The 17,718-nt window shown below is 39.7% G+C and overlaps 1 protein-coding gene across 3 annotated transcripts in view; it reads right to left on the reverse strand.

Annotated features, from left to right (window-relative positions):
• Positions 1-17,718, reverse strand: part of RAD51 (RAD51 recombinase) — a 34,137-nt gene that overhangs the window by 2,220 nt on the left and 14,199 nt on the right. For all 3 annotated transcript variants that reach the window (XM_024732497.1, XM_024732498.1, XM_024732496.1), the window contains exons 4-9: positions 16,515-16,632; positions 14,501-14,592; positions 8,079-8,173; positions 1,235-1,348; positions 765-894; positions 432-553 (exon numbers count right to left, since the gene is read on the reverse strand). In XM_024732497.1, the coding sequence (XP_024588265.1) occupies positions 432-553; positions 765-894; positions 1,235-1,348; positions 8,079-8,173; positions 14,501-14,592; positions 16,515-16,632 (671 nt within the window). The remainder of the gene's footprint in view (positions 1-431; positions 554-764; positions 895-1,234; positions 1,349-8,078; positions 8,174-14,500; positions 14,593-16,514; positions 16,633-17,718) is intronic.

Here is a 17,718-nt window from a genome sequence, read left to right on the forward strand (position 1 = left end):
CGCCTGAACCATCCATCCTGGCCACCCCCCCACTACCCCCGCCCCGTGGAAAAATCGTCTTCCACAGAACTGGTCCCTGGTGCCAAAAAGGTTGGGGACCACTGCCTTAAGGCACTTGCAATCCAGAGGAATGCATTTCTGCTCACCCCCTGCCCCACAGTGGATTTCCCATATTGAAACCTTTTAAAAAATAATGAGAGACATCAATTGCTCACATTTATTCTTCCACATATGAGAGCTTTTAATTCCTTTATGAACTAAAAGCAAACACCTGTTCTAACCAGAGCATGACAATTAGGTTAAGCAAGGGCTCCCGTGTCTAATTACACAACAGCAGCAGTTAACAAGGTTCAAATGGAAATGTTATCTTCATGTCTATTGCACAGTTAATATGACATTCCATGATGAAGCCATCTCTCCCATCACTTTACCTTGTTGTTGAGGCATGAGCAATGATATTTCCTCCAATAGGTTTTTTAGGATCTGCAGCAAACATGGCTGCTCCATCCACTTGGGCTACCACCTGGTTGGTGATTACCACTGCTACACCAAACTGATAGGGAAAGAATAAATGTCATTTTTTTGTGGTCAGACATTCCAAGAGACTTACTGCTTATCCCCCATAAAGCAATGAACGATTGAAGTCTCTATATCTAACTGATATCTTGATGATACCAGGCCCTGGTATCCTGGCCTCCCAGCAAGGCTACTAGAATTCATGGCCCCTGAAAGTAGGCATTCTCTGTCCCTACCCCACAACTTACCTCATCAGCAAGTCGCAGAAGCATCCGCAGAAACCTGGCCAAGTGCATCTGCCTGGCGGAAAGCTCACCTCGACCCGAATAGTCTGTTCTGTAGAGGGCAGTGGCACTGTCTACAATTAGCAGTGCATACCTACAGGGAACACGGATTCTCTGAAGCCTGTTTCTAGCCCATGTCAGATTCTGCTCTTTCCCATTACCCTGAAATTCTATAGTTATATATTATTTATTTATACAGCATCCATTTCTGAATAACCCTATAACAAAGTAAAAAATTCCAACAAGTTCAGGTGGATTATAGCTTCATATTTTAAAAGCAACTTGACCTAAACGACAAAGCAAGAGTGGCAAAATAGGAACTAAAACTTAAATCTCCCCATATCTAATTCAAGCTACTATCAAATTGGCCACATGTACAAGATTCAGGGTAAGGGCTCTGGGAACATACTCGGTATCTTCTATTGCCCACATACCTGGACTCTACCATCATGGCTGACGCTTGATAAAGGAGCTGGGTCTGGTGGTCTGTGTTGAACCCTCGAGCATATGCTACATTATCCAGGACGTCACTGCCAGAGAGGCCATATCTAGAAGAAAGAACATTTTGAGGCTGCACACAGAACTAAGGCAGATGAGAAATTCATCTCTAACAACGAAATTATCTGGATGGGTAGGTAAGAAATGATAGGAGAAGGCTAAAGAATATAATTCCCTTTCTATTAGGAAGCCCAGGGAGACTATAAAGAGATGACAGCAACTACTTTAGAGGAGATCTACCTGGCAGGACTTCAGAATAAATCAAATTTATTTTTTGAGGACTCCTGAACTAGAATGAGAAATTTCCAAATATAAGGAAACAGTGGTCTCCTGGAAAAACAAAGGGCAGCATGACAGAATTGGGACTGAAACAAAAACAATGAATCAATCAATTAAAAACATACATAAACTGCTGTTGTATAGGAATAAAACCTTCTAAGCTCAAAAACCTTCTAAGGACTCAAAACTGTAAGAGGTTTAAGAGAAGTAAGTATATTTCATCTATTCTCCCCTTTTTTCTTGCTAGTGACTAGTTATAGAATATGTGACATGTATCTAGTATGGTTAAATAAGTGATACCTTAATTCATCTTATACCTCAATAATGATTTTTCTTCCCTTTGCATTTAAAAATACTTACTATTTTCTTAGAACAATCTATATTTTCTCACCTTTGTAACTGCTACCTAAGACGTGAATACTCAAGGTGGTCCAAGTAAGACAACTTCTCATTAAATGTATGCTAATGGGACCCCATTTCTTCAAAGGGAGTTTGATTTATCCATCTATCAAGACAACTAAATACCTGCACTTTTATAAAAGCTTCCCTGCACCTCTCAAATAGACGTGATTCTCCCTCTTCTGCACTTACAGAAAACTTGATTTAGGCTTTTCTATGGCACTTGTGAGGAGCTACCTGCCATTCTTTTACTAGACAACAAATTCCCTGAGGGAAAAGACTAGGCCTTTCCAACTAGCACATTTTTTTTATACCTAGTACATTCTGAATAAATGTTGCTGAATACAGCTTTTATCTATAACCCAAACCAAAAGAGAATTATATATCATCACTTTAACTCAAGTAATATTTTCATATTAATGTTACCTAAAATCATTATAGTCCAAAAGTATAATACTGACTCCCTTATGTAACAGTTCAAAAGATAATCTGTTTAAACAAAATCAGTGTGCTATAATTCCTTGAGAACCAAAAACTTCTATGCTTAAGATTTTATCAGTCTTTTAAAAGTAGTGTATTCTATGTAGATTCTGATCATTACAAAAGCATACACTGTGTCAAAACTATTTTTCTGAGACAGCTTTAGTAAATAGTTTTCCTCTCATTTTTCCTACCCAAAAGAATAGAAAAACAAAAGAATGTTCTAGCACTTGAAATAACACTGCAATAAGCTGAACCACAATATCAGGAGATCCCACTCTATCCAACTGGATTTTCCACATCTTATGATGAACTGATTCATCATATTAGGCACATGCAGTCTTTGCACTTTCCTGGACATTTCACCAGCTATTCTTCACCATTATCAACATGAATGGAAGTTTAGCTCTTGTATTAAGTGGACTGATGATGATGAATTTGTTGAGTCTGGGCATGGAGATAAGAAAATGAAGTGAAGATAGAGTTTTACCTTGGGATCCTGACCAAATGGGAATAAGGAGATAAAATTTTCTTTATTTAAATCATAACTATAAGAAAAAAAGACTGAAGAGGCCTAAGTCCTGTACTGCACAAGTCTTCTAGTCTTGCCTCAAGAAACACTGATGTAATCTACTATCAGGAACGGAGATTACCTTTTGCTATCAGAATATGGAAGATTTACTAGAAAAACAAAGAGTCATCCTGGCTTTTCTCTCAACAGAGTTCACAAAGACGACTATGGGGATCTCTGTGCTTACATTCCGGATGCAGCACATAGAACTTTCAATTCCCACAACTTGGAAAAAGTTGGTTGGAAATAAGCAACTTCTCTTAGTGTTTCCAGAAGTTCCTAAGGATAAGAATACTCTGTTAAAAAAATTAAATTCCGGGCTTCCCTGGTGGCGCAGTGGTTGAGAGTCTGCCGGGTTCGTGAGAGATCTTCCCGGGTTCGTGCCCCTGTCCGGGAAGATCCCACACGCCACGGAGCGGCTGGGCCTGTGAGCCATGGCCGCTGAGCCTGCGCGTCTGGAGCCTGTGCTCCGCAACGGGAGAGGCCACAACAGCGAGAGGCCCGCGTACCGCAAAAAAAAAAAGAAAAAAAAATCCTAGGTCTAAACTGGACTTAATGAATCACAATGCTCAGGGAAGAGTTGTGATAATTTGCATATTTAACAAACACCTGGCACATGAAAAGATGCTCAATATCACTAATCACAAGGGAAATGCAAATTAAAACCACAATGAGCTATATTACTTCACACCTGCCAGAATGGCTATTTTCAAAAAGAAAACAAATAGGACTTCCCTGGTGGCCCAGTGGTTAAGAGTCTGCCTGCCAGTGCAGGGGACACCAGTTCGAGCCCTGGTCCGGGAAAACCCCACGTGCCACAGAGCAACTAAGCCCGTGTGCCGCAACTACTGAGCCCACAAGCCACAACTGCTGAAGCCCGCGCACCTAGAACCCGTGCTCGGCAACAAGAGAAGCCACTGCAATGAGAAACCCGTGCACCGCAGAGAAGAGCAGCCCCCCCATGTGCCGCAACTAGAGAAAGCCCGCGTGCAGCAACGAAGACCCAACGCAGCCAAAAACAAAAAAACACCTGAAGTGATTTTTTTTTTTAATTTTTGGCTCGTGGCATGCAGGATCTTAGTTCCCCAACCAGGGATCGAACTCATGCCCCCTACATGGAAGTCCTAACCACTGGACTGCCAGGGAATTCCCGCTACAGATTTTCTTTCTGGAAATTTCATATAAATGGAATCATATGTGGTCTTTTATGTCTAGCTTCTATCATTTAGCATGTTTTTTGAGGGTCATCCATGCTGTAACAAGTATCAGTACTTCATTCCTTTTAATTATTGAATAGCAGTCTATTGTATGGATCAACCAGATTTTATTTGTTCATCAGTGGATGGACAATTGGGTTGTTTCCAGGTTTTGGCCACTATAACAATACTATAAACATCCACAAACAAGTCTCTGTGTGGACATGTTTTCATATCTCTTGGGTACATAACCAGAGTGAAATTGCTGGGCTATATGACAAATTTATGTTTAACTGCCACATTGTTCTTTTCCAAAGTGACTGCACAATTTTACATTCTCACCAGCAATTTATTAGGGTTCCAGTTTCTTCACATCCTCCCTGACACTTGTTACTTTTTCATTACAGCCATCCTAGTGGTGGTATCTCACTGTGGTTTTAATTTGCATTTCTTCTTGACTAATAATGTTGAGCATCTCTGCATGTGCTTATTGGCCATTTTACATCTGCTTCGGAGAAATGTCTATACAAGTCCTTTGCCCGTTTCTTTTCTTTTTTTTTTTTTTTTGTGGTACACGGCCTCTCACTGTTGTGGCCTCTCCCACTGCGGAGCACAGACTCCAGACGCGCAGGCTCAGCGGCCATGGCTCATGGGCCCAGCCGCTCCGCGGCGTGTGGGATCTTCCCAGACCGGGGCACGAACCCGTGTCCCCTGCATCGGCAGGCGGACTCTCAACCACTGCACCACCAGGGAAGCCCTGCCCATTTCTTAACTGGGGTGTTTTACTGCTGGGTTGTGAGAGTTCTTTATATATTCTTGATACTAGAACCTTATCAGATATGATTTGCAAATATTTTCTCACATTCTTTGGGTTGTCTTTTTATTTTCTTGATAGTGCTCTTTGAAGCACAGAAATTTCAAATTTTGATTAAATGAAAACTGACTCTGTATTATCGTTTTTTTCTTTCATAGACTATGCTTTCTTGTGTTGTATCTAAGAAATCTCTGCCTACTTCAAGGTCACAAAGATTTTCTGTTTTTTTCCTGAAAGTTTTATAATTTTAGCTAAATATAGGACTATCATTCTTTAAATATATATATAGATATACAGTAAACATACATAACATAAAATTTACCATTTTAATCTTTTTAAAGTGTACAGTCCAATGGCAGGAAGCACATTCCCATTGTTGTGCAACCATCACTACCATCCATGTCCAGAATTTTTTCACCATCCCAAACTGAAACTCTGTACGCATTAAACAATAATCCCCCATTCTCCTCACTCCTGCCCCTAGCAACCACCATTCCACTTTCTGTCTTTATGAATTTGACTGCTCTAAGTACTTCATATAGGAGGAATCATACATTTGTCCTTTTGCGACTGGCTTATTTCACTTAGCATAATGTTTTCAAGGTTCATCCATGTTGTAGCATACTGTAAGCATTTCCTTACATTTTGAGAATAATTTTCCATTGTATGTATAGAGGACATTTAGTTTATCCATTCAACTGTTGATGGATACTTGGGTTGTTTCTACCTTTTGACTACTGTGAACAGGGCTGCCATGAATACTGGTGTGTAACTATCTGAGTCCCTGCTTTCAATTCTTTTGAGTATATACTCAGAAGTGGAATTCCTGAATCATATTGTAATTCTTTGTTTAATTTTCTGATCAATCACCAGAATGGTATCCATTTTTAGTTAACTTTCATGTGTAGTGTAAGGTAAGGTGGATATCCAACTACATTAGCACCATTTATTGAAAAGACTATTATTTCCTTCACTAAATTGTCTTTCACCTTTGTCAAAAATCAAGTGACTATAAGTGAAACAGTTTATTTCTTTTTTTCTTATAAATTTATTTATTTGGCTGTGTTGGGTCTTCATTGCTGAACAAGGGCTTTCTCTAGTTGCAGCGAGTGGGGGCTACTCTTCGTTGTGGTGCGCTGGCTTCTCATTGTGGTGGCTTCTCTTGTTGCGGAGTACAGGCTCTAGGTGCATGGGCTTCAGTAGTTGTGGCACGCAGGCTCAGTAGTTGTGGCTCATGGGCTCTAGAGTGCAGGCTCAGTGGTTGTGGTGCATGGGCTTAGTTGCTCCATAGCACGTATCTTCCCGGACCAGGGATCGAAACTGTCCCCTGCATTGGCAGGCGGATTCTCAACCACTGCACCACCAGGGAAGTCCCAAAACAGTTTATTTCTGAACTCTCAATTCTGTTCCATTGATCCATATGTCTCTCCTTATGGCAGCACCACAGTGTCTTGATTACTGTTGTTTATAGTAAGTTTTAAAATTGGGAAGACTGAGACCTCCAATTCTGTTCTTTTTTTCCTCCCAAGAATGTTTTGGCTATTCTGGGTCCTTGACATTTCCATATTAATTTATAATCACCTTGTCAATTTCAGCAAAAATGTCTTGGTGAATTTCAATAGGCATTGTGTTGAATTTATAGATCAATTTGAGGGGAGGTGTTGTTTTTTTTTTTGCTGCACTTCGGCTTGCAGGATCTCAGTTCCCCGACCAGGGACTGAACCTGGACCACAGCAGTGAAAGCCCAGAATCCTAACTACTAGGCAACCAGGGAACTCCCTTACCATTTTAATAATATTGCATCTTCCAATCCATGAATGTGGAATGTTTCTCTATGCAGATCTTCCATTTCTCTCAGCAATGTTAGTTTTCAGTGTACTAGTCCTTTTTTAAAAAAAAAAAAATTTATTTTGGCTATACCGGGTCTTAGTTGTGGCATGCAAGATCTAGTTCCCCGACCAGGGATTGAACCCAGGCCCCCTGCACTGGGAGCACGGGGTCATACCCACTGGACCACCAGGGAAGTCCCTAGTGTACAAGTCTTGAACTTCTGGTTAAGTTTATTACTAAGTATTTTATTCTTTTTGACACTATTGTGAATGGAATTATTTTCTTAATTCTTGAATTGTTCATTTACAGTATACAGAAGTACAATGGATTTTTCATATTGAGATTGCATCCTGCAACAAATTCTAGCAGTTTTTTGTGTGTAGTTTCCTAAGGATTCTCTAAATACAGTATCATATCATTGGTGAATAAAGATATTTTACATCTTCCATTCCAATCTGGATGCCTTTTATTTCATTTTCTTGCCTGACTGCACTGGCTAGGATCTACAGTACAATGTGGAACGTAAGTAGTGAGAGTGGAGATCCTTGCCTTATTTCCAATCTTACAGAGAAAATATTCAGATTTTTACCATTAAAATGCTAGCTGTAGGTTTTTTGTAGATGCTGTTTATCAGGGCATCTGATAAATGTTCTATCCATTATTGAAAGTGAGGCATTAGGCCCCAGTGAGCTTGAATTGTCTATTTCACCCTTCAATTATATCAATTTGTATTTCACATATCTTGGGGCTCTATTAGGTCTCTATATGTTTACATTTGTTACATCTTCCCCATGAACTGACCTTTTAGTTCTAAAACATTCCTCTTTGCCTCTGATTTTTTTTTGTCTTAAAGTTTATTTTGTCTGATATTAGTACAACCACTCCAGCCCTCTTATGGTTACTGTCTGCATGCAATATCTTTTTTCCATCCTTTTAGTTTCAACCTATTTGTGTCTTTGAATCTAAGTGGTTCTCTGGAAGGCAGCATATAGTTGGATCTTGTTTTTTATCCAGTCTGACAGCAACTCATAGATTTTTGACTAAAGAAGCATGTTTTTCTCTAAGGAAGGTTATTCTTTTGAAACACACATACGACTTTGGGATACAGAGCAATAAGAGAGAAGAAGAGACACCCTTCAGCCAGACTAGCCCTGGCAATCACTACAGTGACATATGGAGCCATATTTCTCTCATCTGATCCAGTAACCTACCTCTCAGCCACTGCTAGCAGCCGTTCTGGCCTAAAGGTACCCTCGGTGTCAATGTACATGGCCTTTCCTTCACCTCCACCTCGGTCAATGGGAAGCTAGAGAGAAAAAGAACAGTGGAAATGACACTGTACTTCTATTATAACTGACCAACTTCCTCATGATGGGTCTATAATTCCTCCCACCCCCAATAAAGCAAAAGGAAAAAACACTTTAAAGTGACAATCAGAGGTAGGGAGGAGGCATTCACTTCTGACAGAAATACAGTTAGTAGTAGATATGAGGCTCATTGTGTCCCATACACGAGAGGCTACAGTCTAGCCAGAGTTGGAGTGCTTGGAAATATAGACCAAAGTAGGTGTTCTTAAAAAAAAAAAAAAAAAAACTTATAATTTTTAAAAAAATTCTATGACTGTATACCAACACACGACCGATCAATTCTCTCAAGACAACAAACATTTAGAAGATCATTTACTTAGCTTTAATAAGTAAGAGACCCTGATCCAATACCCAATTAATTTTAGCATATGCAGACCACACTTACACTTCACTTTATTGAGCAGAGTTCATTCCTTAGGGTTGCTAAAGGAGACTGGAAATACCCCAGGGGCATCCCTAGCACATCTACAGTATGAGCAGGAAAGAATAAAAAGATGTTTGCTCCAATCGTACACACAGATGTTAAAAATGAACAAAAGCAGAAAAGGAAGAATACGAAGAGTTTTAAAAAAGGAAAGAAAATGGAGGAATGACATGAAAACTGTCTTATGAGCGCCTCAGGGAAATCTGTTTCAGGCTACCTATCCCACGCCAGACACCCTGAGTTCTACAGATTTTAAGTGAATGTTGCTAAAGTGTATTTTCCACCCTTGAAATCTACTTTGGAGCCTAATACACCTTTAAATTCTGAGGAAAATCCCTCAGGACAGTTTACATTAAGTGCCTGGTAGCACCAAAATTTTCTTTTCCTATTTCTGAGAAAATGTATTTTTTCAAAATTACAAAAGTACTACATGCTTGTATTAAAAATTCAAGCAATATAGAAAAAAGTAAAAAATTGAAAGTTCTTCTTTATCACTCCCATCTCCCACAGGAGTCCTCTTCCAGATCACTTTCTATACATTTTCATACAAACACTTTTTATATGTGATTCTGCCACTTGCTATGTGAACCTGAGAATATTAATTCTGTTTCTACATTTTCTGTAAAATGTAGATAAAATCTCCCTATGGCACTGTTTTGAAGATTAGATAATTCATGTAAACTGTTTAGCACAGTGCCTGACATACAGAATGTACTTGGAAGACTTATGATATCCTCCACCTCTTAGGGCACTGATTTTAGCATATACTCAATTACAGAAGGCTTTGTTAATTTGGAAAGGAGGAAATGATTACGCTATCATTATGCAGGTTGGCAGATAAATCTTTCAAATCTTAGGAATCCATGAAAGGAGCCAAGGATACGTATATAACAAAAGAGGGTCTTGATAGAGGAAATGTTTAAAACCACTGGCCAAGAGGACAGAAAGCAGAAGCTGCCTCAGTTTGGGGGGAGGAGAAAATCTTCACATTCAGGGGGCTAAGTCCCCAGGAATTAAGATGAATGAAGTTCTCCCTTCTCTCACTTTCTTGTATCTTTAGTGCTAGCATGCCAGGGAGTTCTTTTCCAGCTAAATAGACCTCCTTGGGAGAAGGGAGGCCATGAGTGGCTGGCATGGCATTGGTAGGCCGACTGACAGCAGAGAAGTGGACATGGTCCCAGGGTATTGCTGGGCCAGTCACAAGGGGATGGACTATATGCTCTGCACCCCACTGCATTTTGTCTCCTCCACCTCACCCTTCCAGTGCCACTTCAGCTATCTTGTGTTACTGGGCTGGGACACCACCAAAGTAGCTATTTTTAATACCTGCTTAGTACCATAATTTAACTCTTCTTCCTATTTTGTAGTGATGCAAGTTGTTTTGACTTTCACCATTTTATAATGCTATGGTGTAGATTCTTTACACATTTATTCTTGACTATATGTGAAAAGTTCTGTAAGACACATTTTCTGTCAAGGGCATGTGCATTTAAAATTGGTACTTATGTTAAACTGTCTTCTCAGAATTTTAAAATTATTCTAGAATTTTGAACAAGCATGGGCTATTCATTTTTGTAACCTAAGTATGGCTCCCAACTTTATATAACTTCACTATTAGACAGAGATCTAATATATAGTGGGGTTTCGCTTCATTAAGTTGAGAAAACCTGAAAAAATGTGAGGTGATAATGTTTAGATTTAAATAGTAATCTAACACCCTCCCTATACCTCTGGTTCCAGCTCTTAGGCTGGTGACATGTAATCCTTTCTATTATTAATGAATTAGAATTGTTTTTCTCTGAAAAAAATATCAAAGATCCGTAGTTATTCAGCCAACTGTGAATGTTCAGTTATTTTTATAGAGGATATATTTATTTTAGAATTTTCCTTCAGTTTATTAATAGGCATTATCTGACAACTTAATAAACATTTCCAATATAGGAGTCTGTTTGTACAACTTAAGAGCATCAGTGTGATAGGCTGAGTTGCCATGGCAACTATATTGTGTAATGTACTTGAAATATTTATTCCACATGAATCCCTGTCAAAACAACATGGGGTGGGGGGGCTTCCCTGGTGGTACAGTGGTTAAGAATCCACCTGCCAATGCAGGGGACATGGGTTCAAGCCCTGGTCCGGGAAGATCCCACATGCCACGGAGCAACTAAGCCCATGCGCCACAACTACTGAGCCTGCGCTCTAGAGCCCACGAGCCACAACTACTGAAGCCTGCACCTAGAGCCCATGCTCCACAACAAAAGTCACCACAGTGAGAAGCCCGCGCACTGCAACGAAGAGTAGCCCCCGCTCAACACAACTAGAGAAAGCCTGCACGCAGCAACGAAGACCTAATGCAGCCAAAAATAAAATAAATATAACAATTAAAAAAAAATAAGATTAAAAAAAACTCAAAACAACATGGGGAAATCATTTCTATTTAAAAAGGTCACATATCATGTCAAATGACCCATGTCTGGGTGATATTTTAAACACTCCTATTTCCCTTTAGCTAACAATTTTCTAATGGTGCTTTGGGCAATAAGCTATAGCTTCTACAGCTTACTATACCACTCTTCCTCTTCTCATTGCTTCCCCTCTTATCCTAAAAGTTCTCCTATCCCCCTAACTCTTTTTCTACTAGGAGTTATGTATGAGATGGAGCCAACATGGCTTAGGTCTACTTGATACTGGAATCCTAACGTGGCTGTCATATGGTGACATTTTAGTTGCAATGAAAAGATCAGTAGAGCAACTGAGGAGAGAAACACAATTAAGATGACAAGTGAGAAAGGAAAATGATGAGAAAAACAGAAGACCATGAAGTTGGGCCTCTAGCTATTAGATAAACTTTTATTCATGAAAAAGCAAAATATTTTCCTATCTCAAGAAATGGCGGGACTTCCCTAGTGGTCCAGTGGGTAAGACTCCACACTCCCAATGCAAGGAGCCCAGCTTTGATCCCTGGTCAGGGAACTAGATCCTGCATGCATGCTGCAACTAAGAGTTCACATGCCGCAACTACGACCTGGTGCAGCCTAAATACATAAATAAATACTGAAAGAAAGAAATGGTATTCACCACTTCAAGACAGAAGTATTGACTGATGGACATATCTGTAACATGAAAAAATGAGGAGACAGATTTTCTTGGGTAACTTCAGAAAATCAGTCTCATAATATTAGCCTCTGCACATATATGTGTTTCACTAAAATGTGAACCCTACCCAAGACACAGGATCCCAACAAAATCCATATATTTTTTTTTATGGCACATACCATCTTTAACTATAGCACTGCATTACAATAATGTAATAAACATTTTTTGTAAAGTGCTATTTGAATACAGAATAAATTATGAAGGATAGTTCATAACTTGTTTTATAAGGGAAAAAAACACAAAAGAGAACAATTTATATTTGATGTTTAAATTTATAAATGAGTTCCAACAATGACTCTTATTTTGTTGAGATGATAAGAATTCACACTGAAAGGAAAGATACTAGGAAGCCCCCTCTGTCATAATGATAAAAGGAGGCAGAGGGCTTCCCTGATGGCGCAGTAGTTGAGAGTCTGCCTGCCGATGCAGGGGACACGGGTTCGTGCCCCGGTCCGGGATTCCTTTCAGTTATTCTCCAACTCCATCAGTAAGTTTGCCCATGGGAGAAGTGAGTATAATCTATCTAGATTCAAATACAGATAGTCCCCAACTTAACTATGGCTCGACTTACAATCTTTCAACTTTACCATGGTGCAACAGTGATACAAATTCAGTAGAAACCATACTTCAAAATTTAAATTTCCATCTTTTCCCAGGCTAGCAATATGCCGTACGATACTTTCATGATGCTGGGCAGCAGCAGTGTGCCGTGCTCCCAGGCAGCTGCCTGAGCCAAAGGGTAAACAGCTGGTACACTTACAACCATTCTGTTTTTCACTTTCAGTGTAGTATTCAATAAACTACATATAAGATATTCAATACTTTATAAAAAAGTAGGCTTTGTATTAGATGATTTTGCCCAACTGTAGGCTTATGTAAGTGCTCTGAGCATGTTTAAGGTAGGCTGGGCTAAGTTACAATGTTCAGTAGGTTAGGTGTATTAAATGCATTTGTGACCTATGACTTTCAATTTACGATGGGTTTATCAGGATGTCACCTCATCGTATATCAAGGAAGATCTGTAATGCCATTTTGTTCAAAACACCTCAAACCCACCATCTCTAACTTTGAACTCATCTTTCCATAAAACTGTCTCTCTCTCCAAAATCCTTTTTAGAGTTTACCAAAGTAATACATTGTTGGGCTGAGGGGTATTTTTTATTGTCATTTGTAGCAATATGGATGGACTTGGAGATTATCATACTAAGTGAAATAAGTCAGAAAGAGAAAGACATACCATATGATATCACTTACACGTGGAACCTAAAATATGACACAAATGAACCTATCTACGAAACAGAAATAGACTCAAAGACATAGAGAACCAACTTCTGGTTGCTGGAGGTGGGGGGGGATGGAGGGGTGCGGGGGGGGAGATGGACTGGGAGTTTAGGATTAGCAGATGCAAACTATTATATATAGAATGGATAAACAAAAGGGTCCTATTGTATAGCACAGGGAACTACATTCAGTACCCTGTGATAGGGACTTCCCTGGTGGCCCAGTGGTAAAGAATCCACCTTCCAATGAAGGGGACATGGGTTCGATCCCTGGTCAGGGAACTAAGATCCCACATGCCATGGGGCAACTAAGCCCACCTGCCACAACTACTGAGCTGGCGTGCCTCAATGAGAGAGCCCATGTGCCACAAACTACAGAACCCATGTGCGCCCTGGAGCCCGCGCGCCAAAACGAAAGATCGCGCATGCCTCAATGAAGAGATCCCGTGTGCCGCAACTAAGACCCGACACAGCCAAAAAGAAAAATAGAAAAATAAAAATTAACAATAAATAAATATTAAAAAAAAGAATATCCTGTGATAAACCATAATGGAAAAGAATATGAAAAAGAATGTATATATTAGTATAACTGAATCACTTTGCTATACAGCAGAAATTAACAAAACAAGTAGTTTTGATGTGAAGAACAGGTTAGGTCATTTGGCTAAGAGTGAGGGTTGAAGAGAAGCATGAAGGTTGAGATATGATATGTGGGATATATGAGATAACTGTCGTACTGAGTGGGAAAAAGTCTGTCTGAATTCAACCTTTTTCAGAGGAGAAATTCAGTAGGTCTGCCAAGCAGTATCAAATGTTAACTTAAAATCTGTCATCTTGAATTTAAAGTGATGCCAATCACCTTTATGTTAGGATTTTTCTCCAGTATGATCAGCTATTTGGGAACAGGCACTGAAAAGACAGATAGGGTTTATCTAGGAATGGCATCTCTTCAGATGGGGGATGTAAATCTGAGGGTATCTGTAAAGGAATGACTTTAATGAAGAATCATTTAATGATGAATCATACAATATAAACTAGTGAAGAGGGCAGGTGAAGCCAGGGAGGCCTGGTGGTTGGTAAGAAAGTATGTGAAATTAATAATCTGAAAGTTTCTACGCTGTGGAAGTTTTGCAGTAGCAGTCTATCTTCTAACTAGCTATAGTATTCTTTTCTTTCTTTTTTGGCCGAGCCATGTGGCATGCAGGATCTTAGTTCCCCAACCAGGAATCGAACCTTGCAGTGGAAGCACAGAGTCTTAACCACTGGATGGCCCGGGAAGTTCCCCTAGCTATAGCATTCCTGAAAACAGTGAAAGTGCATTTTTTGCCCATGCTAACAGATGCTTGCTAATAACAGGAATCAACACATTCTTGCTGATCTGATTAGTTAGAGCCCCAACAGCTCACCTGGCATGTTACAGCCAACGTATGACAGATCTGGGTCTTCCCAGTTCGGAATTCTCCAAACATCTCTGTGATGGATCCAGTCTCAATTCCTCCTAATAGAAGAGCAATAAGAAACACCTTCTTAGCACAATACAAATATTTAGAAACAATAATCATAGAAATGTCCTAGGGGGACTTCCCTGGTGGTGCAATGGTCAAGAATCCACCTGCCAGTGCAGGGGATATGGGTTTGATCCCTGGTCCGGGAAGATCCCACACACTGCAGAGCAACTAAGCCCGTGCACCACAACTACTAAACCTGCACTCTAGAGCCCACAAGCCACAACTACTGAGCCTGCGTGCCACAACTACTGAAGCCCATGTGCCTAGAGCGGATACTCTGCAACGAGAAGCCACCGCAATGAGAAGCCCACGTACTGCAATGAAGAGTAGCCCCCACTCACCGCAACTAGAGAAAGCCCACACGCAGCAATGAAGACCCAATGTGGCCAAAAATAAATAAACTTATATTTATAAAAAAAGGAAATGTCCTAGCTCATCAGAAAGATGTTTACATAATTTAGAACCCCAATTTTCAACAAGCAGTAATTTTAAAAATACTTTTTATTTTGGAATAATTCTAGATTCATAGAAAATTTCAAAGAAATGTACAGAGAGGGCCTGTGAATTCTTCACCCAGCCTCCCTCATTGTTAACGTTTTACATAACTATAATACAGTATCAATATCAGAAAACTGACATGGATACAATCCACAGAGCTTATTCAGATTTCTCCAGGTATATATGCACTCATTTGTGTGTGTGTAGTTCTATGCAATTTTATCCCATCTGTAGCTTCATTTCACTATCACCACAAATCAATATACAGAACTATGCCATCACAAGTCAATAAGCAGTCATTTCAAAAAATAAATTATAAATAATATCTAATGTTTACCAAATGTCTCTTGTGTATCTGGCATTGTGCTATGTATTTATATATATATCAATTCATTTAATTCCAATAACTTATAAGGTAGGAAGTCTTTTTTTTTTAAATAAATTTATTTATTTATGGCTGTATTGGGTCTTCGTTGCTACACGCAGGCTTTCTCTAGTGGTGAGCGGGAGCTACTCTTCGTTGTGGTGCACAGGCTTCTCATTGCAGTGGCTTCTCTTGTTGTGGAGCACGGGATCTAGGCGTGTGGGCTCAGTAGTTGTGGCTCGTGGGCTCTAGAGCGCAGGCTCAGTAGTTGTGGCCCATGGGCTTAGTTGCTCCGCGGCCTGTGGGATCTTCCTGGACCAGGGTTTGAACCCATGTCCACTGCATTGGCAGGCGGATTCTTAACCACTGCGCCACCAGGGAAGTCCCGGTAGGAAGTCTTTTTGTCCTCATTATGAACATAAGAAAACCGAGGCGTAGACCACAATAAGTAGTCTGCACCATGTAATACAGCCAGTAAATGCTGAGGGGGGAACAGGAGAGAAAGCAAATGCTCAAATTTGAGTGTGATTCCTGAACCCATGCTATTTTGTGCCCTAAAAAAAAAGGAAACTTGAATAATCGAATATTTGGGGAAGCAACAAGGACCAAATCTAACTCTGCAAAAATTAAAACAGCAGTGCTTTCAAAAGTTCAAAACCTTTACAGCTTTCCATAAAGCCCTGAAGATTAGTGTGCACTACAATGTATTGACCTACAAAGCAGTATTCAAGCGTGGGGTGTTTTAACCAGTAATCAGATTGTCTACCTTGTGGTAGATAAAAGGTTATAATTATTCTTTAGGCAGAGGGAGCTTACTCTCAGAATGCAATATTAAATGGAGATTAAATTATTTAATTGGCAGATAATTTTAGTATTTTTTAAGTCAAGTACCACCCTCCAGCAGTCTTCCTTCTTCATTGTGAATACTTCTCTTTATTTCTTAATTCTATCTAACACATAAACCCGACCCAAATATTTTATTTAGTTATATTCTATAACCTGATGCTTTGCTAACCGCAGTTCACAGCACAGGATAAGGGATTACTATACCTTGAAGTAGTTTGTCAAGCTCTTTGGAGCCGGTAGTAATCTGTATGATCTCAGACCGCCTTTGGTGGAACTCAGTTGCAGTGGTGAAACCCATTGGAACTAATTTAGCTGCCTCAGTCTGGGGAAAAATAAGAAATGCCAAATCGATGAAACATGCTTAGTAAAAACCAGGCATACAGTGGGAAGAGATAACATCTAACAAAATTTCCAGAATGATCTCTCTTTAAAAAGTTATCAGGCTTCTCTGGTGGTGCAGTGGTTAAGGATCCGCCTGCCAATGCAGGGGACACGGGTTCAAGTCCTGATCTGGGAAGATCCCACATGCTGTGGAGCAACTAAGCCTGTGCGCCACAACTACTGAGCCTGCGCTCTAGAGCCCGCGAGCCACAACTACTGAGCCTATGAGCCACAACTGCTGAAGCCCGGGCAACTAGAGCCCATGCTCCACAAGAGAAGCCACTGCAATGAGAAGCCCACGCACTGCAATGAAGAGTAGCCCCCGCTTGTCGCAACTAGAGGAGGGCTGTGCACAGCACGAAGACCCAATGCAGCCAAAAATAAATAAATTTATAAAAAATAATAAATAAATGCATTCACAAATACATGGAAATTAAACATTACATTCCTAAATAACCAATGAATCAAAGAAATCACAAGGGGATTTAGTAAATTCATTGAGATGAATGAAAATGAAAACAAAACATACCAAAACGTATGGGATGCAGCAAAAGCAGTGCTTAAAGGGAGATTTATAGCTGTAAATGCCTATATTAGAGAGCTCTTAAATCAATAACGTAACCTTCCCACCTTAAGTTACTGAAGAAAGAGCAAACTAAACATAAAGCAAGAAGGAAGAAGATACAATTTGAGTAGAAACTAGTAAAATAGAGAATAGAAATACAATAGAGAAAAATCATCGAAACCTGAAGTTGGTTCCTTGAAAAAATAAGCAAAATTGATTTAAAAGACTCAAATCACTAAAATCAGAAATGAAAGAGGGGACATTACTACCAACATTACAAAAATAAATATATGCCAACAGATAACTTATAAGAAATACAGAAATCCCTAGAAAGACACAAACTATCAGAACTCACTGAAGTAGAAAAAGAATCCAAGTCCAGGCCCCAAATGATTAGCTGAGCTTGAATCTAAATTCAGTAAAATAAATTGTTTGAGTCGGAAGGAAGGAAGGAAGGAAGGA

Source organism: Neophocaena asiaeorientalis, unplaced genomic scaffold (assembly GCF_003031525.2).
Source record: "Neophocaena asiaeorientalis asiaeorientalis breed wild unplaced genomic scaffold, Neophocaena_asiaeorientalis_V1.1 scaffold119, whole genome shotgun sequence".
NCBI lineage: Eukaryota > Metazoa > Chordata > Mammalia > Artiodactyla > Phocoenidae > Neophocaena > Neophocaena asiaeorientalis.